The sequence below is a fragment of the Strigops habroptila genome, chromosome 5, assembly GCF_004027225.2.
Source record: "Strigops habroptila isolate Jane chromosome 5, bStrHab1.2.pri, whole genome shotgun sequence".
Lineage (NCBI taxonomy): Eukaryota > Metazoa > Chordata > Aves > Psittaciformes > Psittacidae > Strigops > Strigops habroptila.
This window is the reverse complement of record NC_044281.2, coordinates 17204264-17230772: the sequence shown is the minus strand read 5'-3', so window position 1 is coordinate 17230772 and position 26509 is coordinate 17204264. Positions and strand designations below refer to the sequence as shown.

The 26509-nt window shown below is 38.5% G+C and overlaps 1 protein-coding gene across 1 annotated transcript in view; it reads right to left on the bottom strand.

Annotated features, from left to right (window-relative positions):
• The window catches only part of PDE11A (phosphodiesterase 11A), a 133224-nt gene that overhangs the window by 93036 nt on the left and 13679 nt on the right, over nt 1-26509 (bottom strand). Inside the window, exon 2 of the mRNA XM_030486969.2 lies at nt 23048-23206. Coding sequence (XP_030342829.1) covers nt 23048-23206 — 159 coding nt within the window. The remainder of the gene's footprint in view (nt 1-23047; nt 23207-26509) is intronic.

Sequence of the window (26509 nt, the reverse complement as noted above, 5' to 3'; positions counted from 1 at the left end):
CACTAGAAATAAAACTCCTCTATTCATGAAACTGGAATAGCCCAAGAAAGAATGGGCAAATTCTGCATGCTAGCCTGTCAATTGTCCTAAAATACTATATAGACAGGTAAACAGGATTTATTCTTGGTACTTTCTTTTCATGACAAAATTTTTAGCAGTACCTGTATGACAGCAGTTTTCCTGATGTTTCTGAGAAACTGAACCCAAAGCATAGATTGATTTCTCTGAAAAAGACCAATAGATGGTGCCAGTACTATCAAATCCAAAGGACCAAAAAGCTCTGTATCATTATACAAATTGCCTGGGGCGTTTAAATAGAGAGCTTGCTGCAACTTTTTCTGTGCAAATACATTCCCAATTCTGAAAACAGTTCATTTTTAATTAGCAGCTGTAAATCTGATTTCAGATGATGGGAAAAACAAACAACAACAATAAAAAAGGCAAAACAAAACAAAAAAAGCCCCAAAAACGCCTCCCTCCCCCCCCACATACTTTTTCAATCTCCTATTTCTCACAGCTGCTGGTCTCACAGGGAAACAATTAGACATTTTTTGCATTGGTATTACTGCTCCTTCCTTCCCATCTATACATCTTTACCCCTTGCAGGTTCATGGAGAGTCAAAACCAACATCCATACTGATAGGAGAAAGGAGGCTCCAGAGTGTGGGGACATTTCTGACTTTATCTGCTTTCATCCACATGGCTAGCAGGCAATCTCTGCACCACCGGCAGTCTTGCATGGCCTCACTGCTAGCAGGGCACGGACAGTTGTGCAGCGAGCACACAAGGCCCTACACACACTACAGGGCATATTCCTGCTGGTCTAGTGCTCTCAAAGGTGCTGCTTCTGCTTGAATACACATTTTATATCAGAGTCTGGTTGTTCATATATACATAATCACAGAAGATGAAATGCTGACCTAAACCATAGTTGTGCTAATGTATATATTTTTCTAAAACAAAAACAAAACAACCACCCCCAAAACAAACACACACAATAATAAAATTAAAAAAACCCCCCAAAAAAACAACAACAAAAAAACCCCCAAACAACAAAACAAACAAACAAGCCCCCCCCAAACCCCAACCAACAGAAAAAACCCAACCAACAGAAGGGGGGGGGGGGAAAGAGGTGAGGGGAAGGGGAGGCAAAACACAAGACAAACTTGTAATTCATAAAGCTTCTGTCCCAGATCCTCAAGAAATCAAAATTAGTACGAGGCATTTCCCTCTCTTATTAATGGAAGGTTAGTACCAGTAGCCAGGGCACAAAGAAGTGTCAGAGTTGTGTTTTCTTAGCTCTACCTCTGACCTGGAAGGTTACTGCGACACCATTGCTTCTGAGTAAGCATCACTAGAAGATTTCAAAGTACAACGAAATTACCGCAAAGTTACAGAGAACAGAATGTTTTCATTTCCCATACAATCTTCACTGAAAATCGTTTTTTTTCCTCAGCTCACATATCAATATGAAAGTTTTTCAGAGATAAAGTTGTCCATAAGATAGATGGATTTTTTTTCTGTTCCCCAGCAGCTCGCTCTTTTCTCCTACAGTTGTTCCATTCTGAGAAACAGTCAAGGCACCAGAGAAGCGTTGCTTGTTTTCTGTGTTAGTTACCACTGTTGATCACAGCCTCTGGCTTCAAAAGTGCCAGACCTTCTCGTTGTCCTGCAGCTGAGAACGAGAATTAACATTTCCCTTCTCTGGGACTCTGAGTAGCAGTAACACTGCTCTTTAGCCTCCTTCGCAGGACATGTCTGCATAAAGACATCCTGTGTTTAGATGATAACAGCTGGTAAATGAAGGAAACTGAAACCATGGGTTTCCCATGCCAGAACTTCATGCACTACTGGACAAACATACTGAAAACTGAGGCTTTCACAGTCATCCTGCAAGCTTGTAAATATTATGCTTCCTACCGTAACTAAACAGGCTTGACTTATTACCAACAGCTACACTAGAGCTAGGAGACTAACTGCAATAAATACACAAATAAATACCCATGAAGCTTCATTTTGAATACAAAAATCAATTTCCTGCTGATGTGTTCAGCATCCATTTACATGGGGAAAAAAAAAGCAAGCTGCACTTGAATTTATAAGTGATTCTTATTTATGAAAAAAATCTTTCCCTTCCCACACACTGTACGAAGGTAGACAATGGGAATAGCATTACATTAACAATACCAGGAGCAAACTGATACTTTGTGCTTATTTCATGTGTCCCCATAAGTGCAAGAGAAATGTGAAAGGGCAGCAATCAGTCAGCTTTTGCTTTTTGGATTTCTGAAGGTGAAAGTCAGGTCATGAATGGCTACCACAAACACTTCTGCAATTTCTAGAAATGCGTGGCGAAACTCTTCAAAAACACATGAGTCAGGAGAGGACTTGCTTCACTGAGAAGGCATATTTCTGATCACAAGAAAATTAAACAGAGGTAGGTACATATTTAGTATTTGTATTTTGATAGAAGTACTGAATTCTGCACACTGATGGCCCCTCTTTTTAGGCCCATTTAGTCCAATTTTGACTGCAAGTTGTTTTCATTAAAAGGGTGATCAGGGAAGATTAAGGAAGTAAATATTGCTTTGAAGCAATGTTATTTTATATTGGAGTGCATTAAGTCTCATCACATTGAACCAAGCAAAAAAAAAAAAAAAAAATGCAGGAGAAGGATTTTTTGCTTAAAGTAAGTGTTAACCCTATTTGAGTTAGCCCTCAGACAAATACTTTCTTCCCATCTTACTCAGGGCACTGCTACTTCTCACAAGTATGTGCCCACAGACCTCTCTGTTATTTCTGCTTACACATGCACATACCAGGTAAGCACCTCTGTTATGGGCTGTGACAAGTGCACATCAGTTTGGGGACACCTGCTGACTTGACCCTCATGTTCCATAAAGGATCCTAATTGCTGCACATGGCTGTCAACAGATGAAGGGCCCAGGGATAAAAGGTACTGACTTTAAGAAGGTTTAGCCCAACAATACCAGTATGCACATTTATAATGCACTTACTATTCCAATGAAAGGAAAAGCACTCTCCTTGGTTTAGATGTGAAAGAGTGTTGTAATTGTCTCTCACTGTGTTTTAGGGTGTGAGTCATCTTGCATAAAAAGTCCCTTGATTTCAACTGTATCGCAGAACACCATGTTCGTTCACTTCCAGCTGCGTGGAAGTCTATAATCTGAGTGTCTGAGAGCTCTTTGAATGTGAACTGCTGCCCATTCATATAGTTGCTAATACAACTGGCTAATGGTATTGAACCCAATTATTTGTGTTATCCTGTATAATAAAAAATACAGTTGGAGTCCTAATTCAATAGCGTTAAAAGACACAGAGAGAATTAAAACCTTATGTGGAAAACTAATTGCATTTCTCACAAAAAATCATGTATTGCTCCCTGCAAATTAAAAGAGGGATTTTTAGTTAAAGGGGACAAATTCTCACCTTTACTTCCCCAGTCCCAACTCACCTCATCTTCTCCCTAAGTCATACAAGATGCATATAGGTGGAAAGCAGTCATACACGGGTTAGAATTGTATGCATAAGTGGATAGGACAGTAGCACAGAGCACAAGATTGCATTTGGAGCCCTTACAGGCTGCAGAGACAGCCCAGAGAAGCTGCAATAAATAAAACTTGCTGAATTTAACTGTTCTACTGTCTACTAAACATTGCAGAATACCAAATAACCTTGAAAATTTAAAACAACCCCTCGTTCCTCTACCTCCAGGCTGTGCTCTCCTTATAATGCCTCTGCCAGGTACAACAGATTCTCAGCTAAGGACTGCAGATTTGAACCAAACTATGTGCTTGGTATGCTCTCAAGTCAGTAGAGGTTACAATTAAATAAGCCATTTGTAATAAAGGTTTACAACCACCTATAAAACCTTGTTCCTCACCAGTCTAGTGTGTTGTATGACTCACAGTTGTACGATACCTTTAACATAATTGTATTTCTTATGGCATATTAACAAACTGATAGGCCTATATCTATTCCCTTCACTCATTTAAAAAATGCAAAAATCTGTATAAAAACCCACACAGTAAGGGAAAACAAATGACAGTGAAAGATGTGAAGTAAAAGCTTCTTGAAATGATGTAAATATATTTAACCCTGACTTCCTATTATCATCAGCTGGGTGTACTGCTATGCCTGTGCAGCAATACTTTGTTACTACATTTTAATAAAACTGCTGACAGGACATAATTCATCAATAATGTCTTTTTTTCCTTTCACAAAGGAATACAGCTGTATGTGTCCAGAGTCAAGGAAAATTTCCTGCACAGAAGAATCTACATGCCTCCACAAAAGGAAGGAAAACTTTCTTAGTATGAATTTATGTCTGTGCTCTGGGACACAGTTCTTATGAGGAATAACTATATAGTATGTCAAAAACAATACAAGAAAGGAAGATATACTGAAGTATATTGATCCAAAAAATATCAGCTGGGAACAAAACAGAATTTATGGAACCTGCTCTTGAAAAACCCCAAAGTATTCCAAAGAGCTGGCTTTAAGAGTACTTCCTGAAAATGTTAGCCATGTTAATACAGCAAAATCAACACAGTTTGGTTTTTGGTTTGTTGTTTTGCTTTTGTTTTGGTGCGGGTTTTTTTTTTTTTTGTAAGGAGAACACATAATATGTTTTTGATAGAAAGGAATCTTGAACACTATTATCAAGACTCTTCTACTGTAACTGCTAACATACAACTTTCATTGCATTACTGAATATTTGGCAAACAGAGCTATCTATTCATAATTCTGTCCCTGAAAAGACTAGATCCAACTTTTGGCCTAATGCTACTATCCTGGGATTACCTAACCTAGCCTGATCTGCAGCCCTAGTCTAGTTCTTAAAGGTGAAGATTTTGCCTCTTCTACAGTTTCTTGACTATGACTACTATTATGTGATTTTTCTTCTTCCCTTGACGTTCCGTTTTGGGGCCTACTTTCAACTGAAAAATTTATGAAGCACAAAAATTAAATTCTCTCAAAGTGTCCAAAAGGACTATGGAAGCCTACTAAAAGGTCATCAGACATGTATTTACGACAATCCACCTGTCATTTCTGTAATACTTCCTACCGTCTCTTCAGAGAAGCTGCCTTCTGCTCACTGGCTATACAGCACCTATTGTACTGGTGTATTGGGCTCATAAGTGGGGCTTCTAGGTAAAATAAGTAAATAAATATGGACATGTGAAATAAAGGCACACTTTCAAAAAAGATAAAACCTATGACATATAAAAAAGCCAAGGATTCATCATCTCCATAAAAATTGTATTAAAAATTTTCTCATTAGATTTACCACTCTGGTTATTCTCTTGAGAGAATGTAAATAATTACCTAAGTCATTTAATTTATTATATACAATTTCCTAAAGAGAAATCACATCATGTAACAGAATTTAGTTTTTGACTGTTCAAGAGCAGCACGTATAAAAGATCATGCATCATGCAAATGCACAGTATCTTTACTCACAGGTTTGGCTTGGAGCTTGCACACAATGAGCACCCGAGAAGGAGCTGCATTGCCCAGAAATGAAGCCTTGCCCCAGTGCTAGACCCCAACCTGGGTGCTGCCATGGTTAAACCAACACCAAGGCTTGAGCCCTGGATTCCACATTTTTAGCTGACTGGTGAATTTTATCTCAAGTATATTTTACCTGGAGCACTTTCTGGCATTCAAGAGCTGGAAAAGAACCCCATACAGACATAATGATTACACCTAAGCACAGAGCTAACTTCAAGATCTCCTCGCAGCTGTCCTCTGCAGGAAAAGAGATTGTGGCTAATAACAATACTTCAGAGAGCTAAGAGTCAACACTCTCTAAGGGTACTTTACTCAAGAAATAAAAGGCATTATTTCAACTTCTACCTGAAAACAAGTACAGTATCAGTAGTATTTACAAAACAGTTTAAACAAAAAAGACTTAAGGGTCTTAAAACCACATTAGCTTCCATATCAGAACTGTTACCTTTTATTTTGCTCCCTTAAGCAGATATAATATCCCAGAGCACATAGACAACCCAGTTAGCCAGATCAGTCTGTCTGTTTTATGGATTGACTCTTTTTGGTTATTTAATCTCTCCCTCCTATGCTTTCTGCCCTCCACTTTATTTTAACCTGGGGCAGTAGGTGTTCTCATCTTTACAACACACAAAGAAAACTCAAATTTAGGGCTCTGGAAAGGCATTAATGTTCTGATAATCAAAGCTGCCAGCTACACATAAAAAGCATATATGAAGAGTTGACTTAATGCAGAATGTCATAAGCTTTCATGAACCCTTGTTACAACTTGTCTGAAACTTGTTACCACTAGTACTTGTTACCACTACAGTAACTACAGTTACTACTACGATGTTACTACTGTTACAGGTAACTCTGGCTGAGGGATGAGAGGTCAAAACCCAGAGTATGTTAGTAGTAAGTTTGCTAAAACTTGAGTTTAAATAACCAACTACCCTGAAATGTTTTTGCATTTAGCATCCTGACAAATGCTGTCTGAAAGTATTAGTACTGACCAAAACATGACAAGAAGAAAAAATAAGACATATTTGTATCCTAACCTGATTTCCAAGAAGACTAAACTGAGGTTATCACCAATTTTGCCTCTTAAAAGGGGATGTGAAAGCAAGCATTATCTTACTAAAATTCCTGAGGCTTTGCCTAGTAGTTCAAGACAAGTTTTCAACAATTAAAATTACTCTACGTACAAAGCTCAATCTATATCAGAGTTGATTTGTTTGCTCTTTGGGGTTTTGTTGGGTTTCTTTCCCTTCCCGTTCTCCTTTTTTCTCCACATTACGTTCCTTTTCCTTGCTTATTTAAGGGTATACAACCAGCCCCTCTGCTACACTATTTAGATGGGCAAGCAGAAGACAACCTACTGTCCTGCACTGTCTATCTGCACCACAGATGCAGTGAGGTATGCTCTCCACTACTGCTGCCATGACCAGAACTGTTTCTATTTGCAGCTGGTGGATCCTTTCTCTTTTTTAGTTTCTGCTTTGGTTTAATAGATGAGCAGTCCTTCTGCTGATCTGTCTTGCAAAGTGCTCCAATTTGTCTTGGCAAGGGATAATCACAACTTGCACACTTCCCTCACACTCTCGTTTTTCCTATGTATTTTTTAGCTTTTTTTTTAATTAGATATTGTACCTACAGTTGTTTTGTTGGGGTTTTTTCTTTCAGTGCTGTATCTTTCATTTGCATTGCTACCTTTAGGTTCCTGCATGACAAGGATGAGTGAGGCAAGACGTGAGGAGAAAATCCCTTTGTATTGCAGAAAAATAAGTTAAAAATAAAACAGTAGTACATGAATAAAAATTAAATTAGATTCAGAATAGCAAAACAAATTATAAACAACACTAAAATTGTAAAAAGGCTTAATAAATAAGGAAGTCTCAAAAAGAATGGACCTACTGCATTGTACATCAAGTAAATTTAGTTGTTCCTATCAGCAAATAATTCAGTGAGGGCATAGGATATTCTACATCCTTGTATTCACTCCTAGTAATATCTGCAATTAGAGACATATGATGCTGTAAGAGAAACAGTGCCAGACTGTGATAACCTCCAGTAGCAGCTTTCATTGGTATGAAATCTAGAAGTCCTTTGAACATGCAGAACTCTTGTAACACTGAAAGACTTTGTGGAATGACCTTCCCTCCCACCAACCTGTTCAGCATCTGAGTGACAAGTGAAACATGCTGAGCTCTACCAAACAGCAGATCTATTGAGACTCAGCCCTTTCACAAATGCACCCATCTGCACAAAGCACAGGGGGAAAACAGACATGAGCAAAAGGATAGCAATGGGATAAGAAAAAAGGAACACACTGAGCAAAGACAGGCTTTTTGTACAGCACTGAGCTACACTGCCTGTTACTAAAAAGGACGATACAACCATTGAAATGGAAGGAAAATGAGAGATGTATAATGAACCACAAACTAGAAAGCAGAATAACAAAGTTCTGAGGATGCAATTACAAATAAAAAATGGTGGGTTTTTTTTTTTTTTTTTTAAACCACATGGACAGTATTGGGCTCCTTACGCTAGCCATGACATGTATCCACATGTGTATCCCAGCTCACTGCCAAATGTCAAGGCTTCATTTTCAGAACTTTGGTGTGTTCTTTGTTTGTATTACAAACAAAATATTTTCAAAAATAGTTTCAGAGAAATATATTTTGAGTAGATTAAAAGAAAAAGGGCAAATTTCAAAGGAGTTTCTGCCGGGGGAGTGGGGGAGGGAGGGAGGAAGCGGGAAATCAGCACTGAAACATTCATCTTAAACATCTAATATGTGATATGGCTGTAAGTAATTGAAAAATTATCCTGTTGGAAAATGTTCAGCTATTTTCAGCATCTTATAAAAGAAAAGGTTATTCAATTTTTAATAATTGATGACACTGCCAGACTGAAGCATCAGTGTATGCAGACACACTGAATAACTTTGTGGATGAATAGGGAGGTAGGTAGCTATTGGGTGCAAGGCATTTCTTGGATTAGGTAGCCATAAGACTCTCTTTGAGTGAAGATGCCCAAAGTACAGTTAAACTCTCAAGTGATCAGATCCAAAAATGGACTCAGGCATCTCCTCATCTTGTCATCTTCAGGACAACATTGAAAAGTAGGAGGCAAATAAGTCTGAGGCTACACAACAAAGTCACCGGAAAAGTAGAAAGATATTGCTCATAAAGCAAACACAACCCATGGAAAGCTCTGAATGCAGTTGTGATCATTACTTCAATTTTGACAGTTACTAACGAGTACTTCAGTCTCAGTTATTCGCACATGATATGGATACTGATACCAAAATCAACCTCATATCATAAGTCCCTTGCAGGCAAACTGGAGCCAAAAAAAAAAAAAAAAAAAAAATCTCGATTTATCTTCCCATGGAAGCACATGGTTTGAAAGAACTAACTCTACTTCTTCAGTTTTGCAGGCAGAAAGGAGAGGCCTCTGAAAGTACTGTCAGAATCAGACATGCAAGTAAGCCAAGGCACATAAGATATTGATGTAATGCAAGGGGGATGAGGGACTCCAAACACAACGCTGGTGCCGTAATGCCTCGTATCCACTTGATGGCAGTGTGAACAGGCTACTTCTGCTTAGATAATGTGTCACTGAGCGGCTTCAATCCTCCCTGGAAATGTAAAGGGCTGGTTTGGCATGAGCTGTACACTTGTAGCATTCTCAGCCTAAAGCTGGGCTGCACTGATGTAGAGTAAATGTCTATCCGAAAACGTGGAAGAAGCATGAAGATGGCTAACTTGATTTCTATTTAATTAACACTTATAAAACACGCTGACATCTCTCAGTGCTAAAAAAGTACTAAAAATACCAGAAACACTAACCTGAAGGAGCGTCACAACTTCTCTTTGGGAGGCACTACTCTAGTTCTACGTGCTCGTTTAATTTGATACTGTTATCACCACAAGGAGGAGTGCAAGCCACTAGAGGGGGTGAGACCCTTTTCCGGTGGCACACGAGTGCCAGACTCAAACGCAGGAGTGCAGGATGATTTCCCCATCACTTGTTGCTGTGCCCGCAGCCCGGGTCTCCCCAGATTTTTACCCCCTTAGCCCTGCTCTTTCCCGCTTCCACCTTTCCTCTCCCTGCTGCAAAAACCCGTCTTAAAGAGACAACAGTTTCTGCATTCCTACATGTGCTTCTGAATGCTATTTTACAATCATCCATCCTGGGGGGTTTTTGTGTGACAGTAACTGCAGATGAAAGTGATATGGTATCAGTATGCAGCTCTGGTTGATGCAACAGTACCAATCACAAGATCAAAAATTTGAGTATTAATCCAGCAGCCCCAACGGCGGACAGTGGGATGATAACCATACCATTAGATATGGCAACAAATACTCCCAGCAGCAGCTGCTGCCAGCAAGGCAGAGACCTCTATACTTCAGGAAAAGCATAAAGCAGGGTTGCCTCAAAAACGTGAAATATTGAGAACAAAAGGAAACGCAAAATAATTCCATTAAGAAAACCAACACAGTTCTGCTGTTATAAGTCTGCCATTATAGGAGATGCATCCAGACACACAATGTTCTGGTTATTGTTCCTGATACTCACTTTCATAGGTTTCATAATCATGTTCACATAAAATCACACTGCCTGATTAATTTCACACAGAATTACAGCAACTATCCCAGAAAAGCAGGTTCTGTTTCAAAGAGTATCTCGTGGTTATTTTTAACAGATACTTCCAGCTTCAACATCACATTCTACTACAAGCATCAAGCATGTAAATTAATTTTTATATAAACAAAAATAGATCTTTGTATTTGACTTGACATATTTGTTCTCATAAAGCCCACAAAACTGACAGCAGAATCAAAACAGAAGGCCATGCAAATTAGAACAAATTAAACCAGAATCAATCCAGATTATTCATCTCTAGTTCAGCTTTCATTAAAAGAAAAAGTCTAAGTACCTGATGAAACAATAATTGAAGTATTTTGTTTTAATGTTCAGGACAAACTAGTTTAGTTTTACATCAGTGAGGAAGATAATCACGAAATAGTTAGTCAAAAAATTCAATTTATTAATTAACCTACATTAAATCCTCCTTATACATAGAACACAGGCTTATAAAATAATTTCTCACCATTCTTTTCCACTATTTCTACTCTAAAAATGGAACCTCAGTTTTAGAGAATATCTGAAAAGCTATAATAGGTTGGGGGGTGGGGGGAAAGCAAAAACCACCTCTTTACTCTTCAAAAAGTAAACATCAATGCAGTAACTTCAAACCTCATAAGACTGATAGCTGAGCACATGAAATGCTCAAGCTCATTTCCACAGGCTCTTGCAGTGTCTTAAACCTTTTCATAACTCACTGGAATAGCCTCTGCTTCCTGCGTACAGTGATTTCCCAAAACCCACTTCAGAAAAATAGAATGCTTTCATTTGTATATGAACTGCTTGGGCTGGTAGCAACTATTGAGTTTGTCACACAGTGCTCAGATTTCTTCAGATGTTCATGAGATCGCACAGAACCAGAGAGAATCTCCCCACTCATACGGAAAATTAGTCTCTATGTTGCATGTTTTTCCAAGACTTCAATTAGATGCAGTATTTTGTTGCTCTAATTTGTTAGTAAGAAGCTTCTTGCCAATCTGCTGGTTTAACATTTCTGCAGACAGACTTCAGCTTTTATAAGTCATCTGCATCCCTATTGCTCTGTCAAACTTTGCCAATTTCTCGAAGTTCAGAATTATTTTACATTCTTTATTAGTCTAGAGATCAGAGCTTAACCTTGCCACAGCTGTATTACTGAGGCCACATTTCAGCTGCTGTGTATGTCCAGTAGGATAGCAACAATCTTTGCCATCACTGAGAACCGAAATATCTGGACATACAGGAGTAAAAGCTCATGTCTTTAGACCTTGAGTTGAAGGAGAAACCCTGAAACTCTGGGCTAGAGCAAACTATAAACCTTTGTGATTCAAGCACACAAGCAAGTACATAGCCCCCACTAACCACACTAAACATGTTTTCCACTGTGTGTGACGGAAAAGGGAAATTCAGCTTATGTTTGTGGTAATATGCTTTGGCAAGCTTCCTTCTTTCAAAGCCTCCTCTCCTCAGCAGGACATAGTACCATATTCATAGCTATTCTGCTCTGTAGGACAACTCGGTAGGGCTGCTCCAGCTCAGACCACAACACATGGCCCCACTGTCCTTCAAGACATCCCACTGACACTTGTCCACATGGCAGCTAGGACATCCTCAGCTCTTTGCAGCTCTCATATCTTTGCAAGTCCATCACCGCCTGGCACTTGCCTCTCTGCACTTGGCACCCCATGACGCAGCCCTAGAATCTGGGCCCTGTCCACTACAACTCCAGGCCATTTCCACTCACCTCCCAGTTTAAAAGCATGCCACAACACTGGAGAGCTATTATCACACCAGAGAGCTATTATCATTGAATTTGCCTTGTAACCATGACACCAGCATCACAAAATTCTAGTCTGTTTTTATACAGCAAAAAAGGAAAGAAAAAACCCCAAGGTTTGTTTTTATCCATTCTACCAGACAGACAGCAAATTGGCAGCTAATTAACATTAAGGTTAAATTCATGTCAAGTTCAGTCCAAAGACTGCAGCCTTGATAGCTGCCAATATAAGTAAATTTTTAGCCAAACAAAAAAATATGTTGATAAATATCCTAAGCAAAAGGGTTTCCCATAGACTGAATTGACAATGCTTACTCACAGCTTTCACAAAGCACTGCTAAATAAAGTATTCTTTCTGGTGCCCCTGCCTGTATCACTATGCTGTTCCCTGGAAATATTTTTCTGAACACAGTTCACTTACCCTGGTAAGAGTTACCTGAAGTGCACTGCATAATTTCCTTCCTGAAATCTCTGACCACTATTCGTGATTATGAACAATGTGGCTCAATTATGTGACAGCTCCAACAATGTTCCAACTGAAAAAATCATCATAATATTGATTGCTTTAACCCTAGTTTAATGTTTGCCAGCTATGAAGGGATGTGAAATCATTATCATTAGTTGGTTAAACTACTTTAGCTTTCATAATTCCAGTCAGCTCTGCTCTGGAACATGCAATCTTGCTGCACAGTAATTGTTAATCTTGTTGACTAACTTCCACTGGTGACCTGATATGTTTTTCATGCCTTGTTTTCAGTAACAAAAAACAACCTTACATGACACTTCCCAACATCCACAATGATTCAGGGAGCTCTGGGGTCTTTCATAAGAACAGTAACAATTTTTGCTAAAATTAACAATCAGCAGAGCAGACTAGCTAGGTTAGATGATGAATTTTTGTGTGGGTGCTCTGGTAATGCAGTGACATCAAGATGCAATGAAGGCTTGCCCTTGCTTTCGAAAACAGTTCTGGGCGCACCTGACAGGTAGCTTTTAAACACTAATAAAAATGCAGCTCTTGCTCTTTCAGGCTAGAGTGTACAAAAAAAAACAAAACCAAAAAAAAAAAAAAAAAAACCACCAACCAAAAAACCCCCAAACAATATCAGTTCAAATACCTTCTACTTCTCCAGACACGGCATGTACCGACTACCACAGCAAACTGGACGTGCAGTCCAGGGCTCTGGGGAGCAGGCACCCCTCCTGCTAAAGCAAAGGGCTGACTACAGGAAAGACTGTTGCACTAGGTGGGAACTTCACATCTTCTAGAGTCTGAAGACTTTTAGGGCAAAACAATTAAAATGAAAATTAATAGGGAATGACTTTTCATTGTGTTCACTAAAAGCAAAACAAGGAAGAACAATATGAAATTAATAGAAGTCACGTGGCAGTTCTTCACAAAATGTGCAGGATGTTGTGAAAGCCAGAAGTTTGTCTTGCTTCAAGAAATGCCTGAATATATTCATAAGTAGAAAATCCCTCGGGTGGTATTAAATACAAAGATACCGTGCCTGTACCTAAGCTGCAAGTCACAGGAAACTGGTGGAGTACATGAGAGAAATACCATCCCCTGCTTGCCTCATTCCAGGTATTTGCTTTCAGCAGCTGACAGAGAAAGGTCACTGGGTTACACAGATTTTTCATCTGAGGTGGGCAACCTTCTTTTATATTCCTGTGAGAAAACAGTAGTTTTATTCATTTGTAGCCACAGAATTAGCCAGCCATTTTCCGAGATGTAGAGGAAACACACCTATCAGGCAATACAGGTACAATGCTGCTTACATATGCCAGCTGCTGGGATGCAGACATGAATTTCTCAGGCTGGCACTTGCAAAGATAGCATGGAGGAGGGCTGAGTTCCTTCTGATGTACCATCAGGAGTTCACCAATTATAGACCAGTTAACACTTTTGCAAACCAATCAAGGACAGCAGGGTGGCATAATTTTCATGGAGATGAGAAAGACTGTACGTAAAGCTGGGACCATTAAACAAACAGCTGAAACTGATTTTTGTGAAATTGTTTTGGTGTTTTCTAACCAGATCCATCCAGATTACAGCTGCTGTATGCAAAGAAAGCATTCAGCAAGACTTCAAAAGCTCAGGCTCAACAAGAGGGAAAATAACATCCTTATTATAAAGTAAGAATACTTAAAATGTAAAGTCTGATAATACATATGGAACTACCTAATGCCATTTTTAGAATTATGTTTCAAAGAGACCACTGTAAAGTGATTTTCCCAACAGCATACCTTGAGTCAGTGCTAGAACAACAATACCGTTTTAATTACAGCTTCTTATGAAGCCTGTAATAACATGTTGAAGGTCAAAGGTTGACTTAATTTTTTGCAAAATGGTTTGCTAAGCAGTTTTCAATATCTCATCACACAACCTATAGCTACAGACAGGCTCAGCATCACTATTCCAGTGGGAAATAATTTTGATGGCACGAACTGCTGTATGAACATTTCATTCTGCTTCAGGAAAGAAGCAATTTGCAGGAGATGGGAAAGGCTATATTCTAAAAGTATATCAAGCCTTGAAGTTATTATGAAGAGCAGCTAAGGAGAACTGAACAGACTGACAGAAGTTCAGAAAATATTTCAGTAGGGACAAAGTCCTTCCATCCAGCCCCCAGGGCACATCTCCAGCAATTGTCAGAAATGAAGGCTTCTACAGCTGCTGACCACAAAGGTTTCCTCTTACATGCTTCCGTAACAAGGCCCCGGTACAAGTTTCACTTGAAGCAAACAAGATTTTTCTAATGAGCCATTTGATCAAAACAATTTAGTTGGTTTAAGGGTGTTTTGCCAAGAAAAGGAAGAGCTGAAGGCAAAAGCCTTATTCCTTAGGTAATATAACACAAATACACATCATCACCCTCTGACTATTTTGTGGTGGGCTTGCTTTCTGCTGGCAGATGAACCAAACTAAATTCTAAGCCTCTGAGCCCTTCTGTTAACTGTTGTTTTGGCATTAAAAGCATTTAAATGAAAATTCTATTAATAGATTATTACTAAAAAGGATAAAAGTAATATTAACATCACAGTTTCTACTGACTGAGGTGTCTGAAAATTACAATCTAACTGCAGAATTCTTGGCTTCTGGGCTTTCTGTTGAAAACTTTATTTTGCTCCCATGGAAGAACACAGTATGGCTGCACAAGGCACCCATGATCACAGCATTTTGTTGCATTACCAATCTTCCTGTGAAGTCTGTTCATGTGTTTGACCAGCAAAGATCTGGACTCCTTTCCCCAGGCCTGCTACAACCCCCTGTGAATAGCAGTGAAAGGGGAAAACAGAGCACAAGCTCCAGGGCTATTTCTATGCTTCAGAATTTGCAGGAGGACCCAGAGGTCTCTTAGTTAGGCTTAAACAAAGCATACCACTGAATGCTTAATAATTAATGTCTTTAATGGATCACTTATGCTCATAACTCATCTGGGGTTTTGTCAACCGGGGATGTGATTAATAAAAATCAATCATTGCAAGTATAATTTTTGATAACATGACTGAACTAGGCATGAAGAAAAGCAGCAGTATGTGTTCCTAAATGCTCATTAAATACAAATACTAAATGTAAATACTTCGAAGAAATGACCTCTGAGTTCCTAGGAAATCAATTGAGCTGCTTCTACAAATTGCCAAACAGAGCAGTAAAAAAACCTTAATAACCCAAGCTGTAAAGCACTACCTGTTACCATCAGCCTGTTGAAGGCTCAGGTCTCTGCCTGTATTTTAGCCAATGAAAACATCTTAAGTCCTTAATCAATCGTGGAGACTGCCTTACAACAACCAATACAATGTCATCTTGGTGATTCTCTAATCCACTTGAAATAGTTGTTTCAAGAGACACAAGGGGAGATTCAGCTTAGATATTAGGAAAAAATTCTTCACTATGAGGTTGGTGAGACACTGGAACAGGTTGCCCAAAGAAGTTGTGAAGTGTTCAAGAACAGGTTGGACGGGGCTTTGAGCAACCTGGTGTCCTTGCCCCTTGTAGGGGAGTGGAACTAGATGATCTTTAAGGTCCCTTCTAACCCAAACCATTCTATGATTCTATGATAGCTTTGGGTATGTAAAACCGGCAGCTTCCACACTGTGATTATATTCGACACAGTTCTTGTAGAGCTGAACAGAGATGAGGCCCAACATGGGAAGAAAAGTATGCAGGGTGCCAACAAGATTGTTTTGACCACAAGCATCCAACAAATGTTATGAAAGTTTTATTCTGTCTCATGGCTCTTTGTATGGCTCAGTTTCCAGGACTGACTACCATTCCTAAATCTGATCACCTTTTTCAAGCTCAGAGGCAACTTCAGACTCTAGGCAGCTGGCAAAATATCTCCTAGAAAAATAAATTCAACTTAACTTGAGGGAGATCTGACCTTTGTTGGGCCAGTGTCTGTGTGGTACAACCACCTCTCAAGCTTTCTGACTTTTCAATGTATGTTCACAAAGGGAATTTAGCAGTCACCTCTTTTATGTCTAGTGAACCAAGGTATCTCAGAGATGTATTTGATCAACAGTACAGTCTACTACAGAAACTGTGTTCAGCCTATGGGAGCCTGTTTGCATCCAGTGGAAGGATACCGGAGCCAAAACTGATCCTTTACCAATTCTGTTAGTGCTCTGACACAGATGAATTAAAGCTTCAGGGGTCTGCGTCTAAGGAAATGCTCCTATGGTAGATATGGGCAGAGGTTTGATGTTTAAAAGCCCATGAAGTCAGCAGAGATTCTTCCATTCAGTTTATTGAGCTTTGAGTCAAATACTACAAACATTAGCCAAATGGCAGTCTTGGTTTACAGACAAGAGCTCTTATTTGTTCAAGTCTCTCTGTATCAATCAAGATACAAGCATAGGAAATATGGGAAAAGCCAACAGGTTCAGATTCCTGCTGGCAATTCCAGGAAGAACCCAGACACCTTCATCACTCTCACCACCATGCAACACCAGAACCAAACCCCAGTCCCCACAAAAAAAACCCCAAAAAACAAAAAACCAAACCAACATGAAAATCTTCACTGAACTCTTCTATTGAGAAACCCTTCCTGATGCCAAATCTGATAATGTGTTTATCTGCTTTTTGATAGCACCTAGAGGCCTCAAATCGATAGCAAGGATTTAGTGTAATACATACCATGAACACACAACAAAGTAGCCCCTGAACCTAGGAAAATGCACATTTATATTTAAAAAAATAAAAAAATAACAAGCTTGCTAGAATATCACTGCAAGACACATTAGACATGTTTCCATACCTCAGAGATAAAGATGTCTGATTCAAACATTAACTGCCAGAGGTACTGATACAGGTATGTTTTTGTTTCAAGCACGTTTATAGAGCTCTGTAATTAAAAAGAAATCTAGACTTTCAGCTTAACTTGAAAGCATGACTGGATGCCTATGGCAGCATGGTTAGAACTAGGTGATCTTAACGTCCTTTCCAACCCAAACCATTCTATGATTCTATGTATACAAGACAAAGTCCATTCAAACACTTGTCACTGCAGTCATTTGGTGCTGTTGGTTGCAAACCAGTGGTGTGAAGCTGCCCTGATAAAGCAAATATTCTAGTGACAAATTGTTTTAAAGTTCCCCAGCAAGAGAGCTCAGTTACTGTGATTTATTTTAATTTAAATTTGTGTAGCAAGTACTTTTGGAGAACTGTGCCTAATAGACCATTAGAGTTTTCCCAGATAGTTGTAGCGCCTCAGTACCTTCATCCTTCAAATGTCTTTGTTATTTTCTGCCTTCTTTCAGTGAATTTGTCTCTTGTATTAGGACACAAATGACATATGGACCACATGATACCTTTGAGGATTATGCCAATATTAAATACTAGCTTTTGGAGTCTCACTGCCATGCAGATTTTCAGAGAACCAAGGTGGATGTTAGCAGGAGGCAATTACATACTGTAATAAATGAAACACATATTCTTTACATAATTTGTTTCTATGTTCCTTTCTAGTGTACCCATCAAGATAATTTTCAGGGCACTTCTTTAGTAAGTTCCACACATTCACAGAGCTGGGGGTCATCATTTCCACAACAGTTGGAGATGCCTGCTTGTTCTAGATTGCTCCCTTCCCTAGTAGTTTTATTTACAGTTGATTACTTCCATAAGATAAAGAAACCATCCTGACTTTGAAATTGTTACCTGCCAGTGTAACTCTAAGTCCATCATGCAAAAACACACAAAAAACAAATTAGTAGATATGACAAAATCCCTGTAAGTCATTCATCACTATGGGAGATCCAGTATAGAATACATTTAAGCCTTAACAAGTATGGATCACGAAAAGCATATTAAATTGGGCAATTTAGAATCACAGAGCTGCTATTAAGAACGTAAGAAATAGAAACGTAGGAGCATAACAGAATTGTATCTTCAAGTCCCCACAAACCAAACATACACCAGCTGAATCCTGGAATCCATGTATATGTACATATATTTCTTCATAAAACTGTCCACAGAGCACAGGCAACCAAATCCAGTTCTTCCTTCCCCCTCCCAGGAGGTATCTCACTGCACCCAACCTACTGCTTTTCAGTAAGTCAAGCAGAATTTAATTCAAGCTAGCACTGGCTAGCTTCCCTGCAGTTCATTCACTTCTTTTGGGCTAGGAGGACGCCAGAGCCAGAGAAAACCAGGACGCCAGTTTAAGTGATGGTGGAGCTGCTTCTGCTGTTTGTTAAGCCTCTCTGATGGAGGATTAGATTTGTTTTGGTACTGCATCTCAGAAGACTCTAAAGGGCATACAATAATCTAAACTACAGACTATCAAGATCTTGTTAGGCTGAGTTTCTCACCAGTCATGGAACAAGTATGACTCACCAGCAAACAGCACAAATACTTAAATGAATCTTCAGGACAGTGCTGGGAATGCATGCAGGCTGAACAGTTCTTTTTAAGGGTTTTAAGTTTTAATCTTCCTGCTCTGTCTGTGAAGATGAACTGGTGTCCTCATTTGAAAAATACATGTAAAAGTATATCATGAGCCTAGCCAAAAAGTTACCAATTACAGAACATAATTGCATAGTGATGGTTGCTATACAAAAGTAAGAACGTATTCTACTATTGTTTGTATTTAACTGTAAGTCTCTGGGATCAGTTTACTCAACTGAGCCACTGATGTTTGGGAGACAAAATACATTGTGAGACAGAACATTTTCTTTCATGCTGGTGGCATGCAGTTCTGCACTTAAATAATGAATTGGCTGAAACTTCCCTTACACCAAAAGGAGAAAAGAAGTTTGGCATTGGGAAACAATCACTACGTGTGGAAAATTCACTTAGACTTATTATTAATGCTGTGCTATTATCACCATGATCAGAGATGTAAAAGAAAAACCTGAAAATTTGCAATGAAAATCAAAACTAGAAAAACATTGAAATCTACTGCTCCATTTTACATATTGCAAAATATAAACTTGGTTACAGCTTGGGAGCATTAAAAACTCCTCAAATCTTTAATATTTTATTTGCTTTTAACTTCCTGAAAATAACTAAGAGTGCATAAAAATGATACTAGCATCTACTTAATTCTAATTGAAAACATAATTCTTAGTTTCCTATTGACTCAAGACAGTAGTGCCCTCAAGTGACATTTCATTATAGAATATAGCCTTGTAGCTTTGTAAAAAACAAAACAAAACAAAACAACAACCCAACCCAGACTATTTTAATGGCTTCACACAATACTGAGAGAATAGACACTTGTAAACACCAGTCAGGCTTAAATGACACTGACATTTCTTTGAGAAGCTTGGGAGGGAGGAAGAGTAATTTACATTTTCATTTTCTAACCATTCTGAAGCTGCTAATTGTCGGAAATTATAACATCAACATAAAGCTGAATTTGCATCTTCTGCCAGCTATTCATCAGGCTTTTCTGCACAAATCACCACAATATCCTAGCAGATATTTTCTTATTTTGAAAAGGATTTCCCAAGTTTTGCTTGGCCCCTTCCCTCTCAACCTCATTTGCTGGTATTATGATAGAAAAAAAGACCAAAACCAAACTTGTTTGCTAATCCTGCAAGATGTTCTCCTGGAATTGTGAGCTCTCTTGCTTCCCAGAGGTATATCATGCTTTCTAGGTTATCAGTGAGCGAAGAAACTTAGAAGCACAGTTTTGGAAAAAATAGGATGTGATCTACTAGGCCTCATTAAAGCTAAAATCTATTACAGGTCATGATAATGGTTATGTTGTCATTTATTTTTCCATAAAGTCTACATGTCAGAACCCATTTAATATATTCTTGAAGAGTTCTAACGTACAGGCTTATACCTACAACAACAATCTAATGACTAGTAAATATAATATAAAAATGGCAATTAAAGTACAGGCAACTTATTGATTTGAGATAATATTCATCAGTCACTGAATGGAAGCAAATTGACATAGCCTCAGCACTGGCATCAAATATTTACATTAATAATATCAAATATTTACATTATGTGTATTACACATGTACATGTAATACACACATGTATAGGGTTGTTTTGCTAGCTGATTATCAAATGTAGTATCTGTGAAAAAGGCTGCATTTCAAACAAAGTTTCCTTTACACAGACAGAAAGAGTACTAATAAAAAGTGCAGAAAAAAGCTTGTTCAGAGAAGGGCTAATTTTGTTTGTTTTGCATTCAGATACCCATTGGAGCATTCACTGCCAGATTTGCACCATATGCTGGTAAATCAATATGCAGCATCCAAGATTTTCAGGAATCAGAATTGATTCAGAAGCAAACCAATGGTTACAGAAGTTCAGATATCTTATACAGAAACAATTTTAGAATTACTGGGTCACTTCAGATGTCTGAAAAAGTAGCATCTGAAAATTCAGAGTTATTTTCAAAGTTACTAAAACTAAATCACTATGCAGAATCAGTTACATGGACTCCTTGCAGAAACAGAAATCAAAAGCTAATTATTTTTGTGGAAAAAGTTTTTATAAATTTTTCACAGAAAATTTGTCTTTATTGTGGTGCTAGAATAGGTGATCCTGCCAGAGATAGGACTTTCTTGCTCGTTACTCAACACATTTAGAAGAAAAACATCTAACCAAAAGATGATGCCAGATACACATACACACAGCAATGAGTATTGTTCTTGAAATTAATTTTTCAGTTTATAAAATTAATAGTATTGGTCTGAAGAGTAATCACAACTCGTTGGCATTTATAAAAGTTTTTTAAAAGTCCACTCTGCAGCATTATGTATCACTGGGGAGCTGAGTCATCTGCATTGTTAGCCTATTCAACCATAAGCTTGCTTACTGTCAGCATAATTTATCCTCCAATCCTTTTGTTGAATGTATTTTAAAAAAATATTATAACCCAAACATGTCTATTCTTTCAACTTGCATCCAAAATGGCTAGGTCTTAATAAGAACCTGAAGTTTGAAACTGAACAAGAGGTTAACATCAGATCAGAGTATAATATAGGAAAAACACCAATACTAGACAGTGATATGCAGCAAGCAAGGTGGCTCTTCATGTGTAAGTAGGTGTTGCTAAGAATAACTGCTGGAAGAGCTCCACTTGGTAGGAAAGTTGTGATATGCTAAATAATCTAATAAAAATATAAATGTTTGTTGATAACTGTTTCTATTGGAAGACATCTGATAACTAATACAAGGTATAAAAATAATTAGTACTCCTTTTTTACTCTCAACTTTTATGCAGCCACTTATTAACAGTTCACTTGTCAAAGATTTTCCTACCTGGACTGCAGCAGGTTCCTTCACATACTGAAATTTGAAAAAGGCAATCAATTTTGAATCACTCCATGGCACAGCAAGCCAGGGTATAACTCGATTAACAGACATTATTCATGTAAAGGTTCATATTCTTATTCTCACCAAACAATTTTTTCCAAACTATGTAGTAGTTATACACAATGCTCTAAATGTGTTGCTGTAAGTATATAACATAAAAAAAAAAAAAAAAGTAACAGCAACTTCAAGAGGTACTCAAAAATACAATTACTATGGTTTCTATGGCAGAGGAGTTTGATTTACGCAGCATTTCACACCATTTATAAACCACTGTTAGTTTAGCTTTCTAATGCATTTTGTTCATGTCAAGCTCTCTTTCTAAAAATGATCTCCATCTATTTAGGTGAACCTATGTGACAAGATTTCCCCCTTCCAACAGGCATTACTCAATTTCTCTTTTTGTCATAGCACAGAAATATCACCACACATGTAATACACCACCAATGGCTCTGCACCAAATTTTTCTGCCTTTGAATCAACACAAAGAGCTTTTGGGGGCTTCTAACTACACTTCCACAAAAAATGAGATTCAATACTATTTTAATACACAGAAGTGCATTTCCCTATTATATGTTTGAAGGAGACTCCATTTCTCTCTCCTGGGCAAAGTGCACTGCTGTTCAGTTCCACCCCAGCTTACTACCCTCTACCATTCTCTTCCCCAGTCATCTTTTGGCTTTGCGCACATTTCCCCTCCACATTCAGGTGAACACATCTGCCTTCAACAGTACCACTTCCTGTCTTCCCCACTTCCTTTAATTCAAGTTCCTTCCTTGTGGCTCCCTCTATTCTCCTGCCTTTTGAGCTCACTTTACTCTCCAACTTTCACTTTGTATACACATCTAGTGCCCCCTTCCTGCTCTCTTTGTCCTTTTATGGGTATTTGCAAGTCTGCTATATTTTAGAACAGCATGAAGTTGCATATGGATAATTTCCTCTAAAATAAAATCTCTTTTGTGTATGCTACAGGCATTTATCCGATGGAGAGGACTAAGAGTATGGTGATATCTAAACTCAGCAAGCTTAGGAGTTTCTCTGTGACAGTTTTCTCCCATGAACTTATTCTTACAGATAAGTTTGCAAAAATTAAAAGTCTTCCTATTTAGGTCTACTACATAAAAAAAAAAAAAAATCTACATAAGATTTGGAGACCATTAAGTTGAAGTGTCAGCCACAAGATCAACAACAGAAATGTACATTTTACGTTAAGGAGTCCTAAAAAAGCCATCATTAATGCAAGTGCTGTGCCATTTACTTATTTGGATTAAGTATCTTTAGAAGAGTCTACCGAGTTACAAAAGGAATTTAAAAAAATACAAAAGTAAAAGTACTCTTACTTTTTCATCATCATCAGAAAAAGGGGCACCGCCGGGAGTCTTATTTATTGCTTGGGCAACACCAATAATCTCTCCATCACTGTTTCTTATGGGCATGCACAAGAGTGACTTTGTCTTGTATCCAGTCAGTTTGTCAATCTCATCATTAAAGCGTTGATCCTTCAAGAGAAAATAAGGAAGCATTAACACACATGTTGTACATCTCCATTTTCTTCAGGCAGCAAAGTACTTTATCTTCTCAACACTTTATACAGTATTTACAGTAGTGTTATATGGTTGCTTTGTTATTACCCCAGTCTTTACAAGCTGTTTTTCCTCAGTTAAGGTACTAAGAAAAATAGTTTTCTCAAAGGATCAGTACGAGGTCTACCATTACATAATTGTATTCACTAAAGTCCCACAGTCATATCCTTAATTAGAAGAATGACCTGCCTAAAGCATCACTACCAAAGCAGCTACCAGGAGAACATGGTAAAAATGAAGACAAATTAAACATATGAGGAAAGTAAATACAAAAAGAGGAAAAATGTGATAAAAACTGCACAACACACTTTGGGCCCTGACAAACCACAAGCTCCTTACCCCATAGCTCAACACAACTGTACTGCACAACATCCTTGCCTCCAAATTGGAGAGACATTGATTTGACAGATGGACCACACTGTGGATAAGGAATTGGCTGGATGGTCACACTCCAAGAGTTGTGGTCAACAGCTCAATGTCCAAGTGGAGATCAGTGTCGAGTGGTGTTCCTCAGGGGTTGGTATTGAGACTGGCACTGCTTAACATCATTGTCAGCAACATGGACAGTGGGACTGAGACTACCCTCAGCAGGTTTGCTGATGACACCAAGATGTGTGGTGCAGTTGAGACACTGGAGGGAAGGGATGCCATCCAGAGGGACCTTGACACGCTTGAAAGGTGGGCCAAGCTCATGAAGTTTAATAAGGCCAAGTGCAAGGTCCTACACCTGGGTCGGGGCAAACCCAAGCACAAACACAGGCTGGGCAGAGAATAGATTGAGAGCAGCCCCAAGAAGATGTACTTAGGGGTGTGGGTTGATGAGAAGCACAACATGACCCAGCACTGTGCGCTCATAGCTCAGAAAGCCAACCGTATCCTAGGCTGCATCAAAAGAAGTGTAATCAGCAGGTTGAGGAAGGGGATTCTTCCCCTCTACTCCACTTTTGTGATACCCCACCTGGAGTACCAGCATGCAGCTCTGGGGCTCCCCAATATAAGACAGACATGGGCTCATTGGAGCAAGTCTATAGGAGGACCATGGAGATGATCAAAGGGCTGGAGCACCTCTCCTATGACGACAGCCTGAGACAACTGGTGGTTTTCAGCCTGGAGAAGAGAAGGCTCCAGGAGATCTTCTAACAGCCTTCCAGTAGCTAAAAGGGGCCTACGATAAACCTGGAGAGGGACTTTAAAAAGGCATGTGGTGATAATAAAAAGGGGAATGGCTTTAAGCTGAAAGACGACAGATTTAGATTAGATATTAGGAAGAAATTCTTCACTATTATGTTGGTAAGACAATCAAACAGGTTGCCCAGAGAAGTTGTAGATGCCCCAGGATGCTCTAGAAGTGTTCAAGGCCAGGCTGGATGGGGTGTTGAGCAACCTGGTCTAATGGAAGGTGTCCCCAACCACGGCAGAGGGTTGAAACTAGCTTTAAGGTCCCTTCTAACCCTTACAATTCTACCGCTGCTGATAAATATTCCTACCAGTGAAGCTGTGAGTAACCACACAGCCCTTGCAGGCACCGGTGAGGGCCTGAAGCTCCTGTGCACACACTGTCTCCCCTGCAAGGCACACACCAACGAAAGAGCTGTTCACAGTTCATGAAACCTATCTCTTCATAGTGTGTGGAGAATGCAGATGCTGGGATTTGTATGAAAGAATAATAAGCTGCAAGAAGTTCTGTGCTGAAAATATATAGGCAAATATCTGGGTAGTCTGAAAGTTCCTAATCTAAACTAATTTTTCATTAATCTCTACTGCTTTAAGGGTCAAGTTTAAAACTAGCACTCTCAGTGTCAAAGGAACAGAGTAACTGAATCCCCACAATAAATGTTTGCCCTTAAGCTTTACATGGCAAGCAGCAATTATTTATTCAAGAATTTTGCAAATATAATTTCTTGTAGTTTTGTTTATTTTCAAATTTTGCTGACCAAGAATTGTATCTAGCATCAAGTGTTTTTATAGTTACATATAATTTTTTTAAACACATTTATGTCATATGCTATTGTATCCACTTTAAGTTTTTTGAACAATGATGATGCATCATTAACCATGAAGATTTTTATCTATTTTAATTTATGCTTATATAAAATCTCCAGATAATTGAATAAGCCTGCAGTGTAATCCTATTAATCATTAAGCATGCACTTCCTTGAAAAAACAAAAAAACAAATCAGAACACATACTGCGAGCATAAGACCCCTCTTACAGTAGAATGAAAGAAATACATCTCACAACCAAATAATAAAAATGTTTATAAAAACGTGCTGGAGAGTAAAGATATTTCAAAGAGCATCTTGGTGTGAGTAACACAAGCAAGTATTCTGTTACTTTCATTTTTTTTCCTAAGGCAGCAAATGTGCGTAAGGCTACATATAATCCCTTTTAAGGGATGTACATGAGAAAAAAATGCTTGCATCACATTCCAAGACTACTTCCCTTTTCAGCACAAAAAACCACCAAATATTTTATTAAATCTAGATTTTCTTCACATTTGTTGTTGTCAATCCCATTCTGTGGGTCACAGTGCTGCACATAGAGTATATTCTGTCCCCAAAGTTATCCAGGTACTAAAGCCTTAGTAGTAGTACTGCTAATCCCAATGCATAAAAACATTGACTTAAATTGCATTTAGACAGTTCTTACTTCAGACTTGAAACATGGTTTAGGGGCAACTGACTAACACATTTTACATTAAAACACTCGAAATAGTGTCTCATACTTTCGTACTTGCAGGAACTTCAGAATGCAATAAATTGTAAAAGATGATAAACTACCATCTTCAAAAACATAACTAGTAGTGCAAAAAAATATGCAGAGGGTGACAATATTCTATCTTGAAATCAAATTAAATTTGATCACAGTTTAAAAAGGATGCTGCAGAGTTCAGAAGTAGTAGTGCTAACAGCATCTTTGTTCATCTTGGAAGAGAATAGTCTTCAACAGCTATCAGCCAGGAAGGGAATTACTGCTATTTACTGGCAGCAGCTCCGTTCCTCCGGGGTGAAGTTAGCATTTATGCTGCAGACAATAGTTACAGCCCGTTCTGACTCCCTTAACATGAGCAAACTGAACTGTTCAACAAAAACAAGCACAAGTTTTGTTTTCAAATGTTTAGACAATACTGATTGTGAAATAATGTCCATATTTGTCTCAGGTGATGAAAACAATCCATACAGTCTTTTAATCTAAGATAAAATTTGATTAAGATGAAAA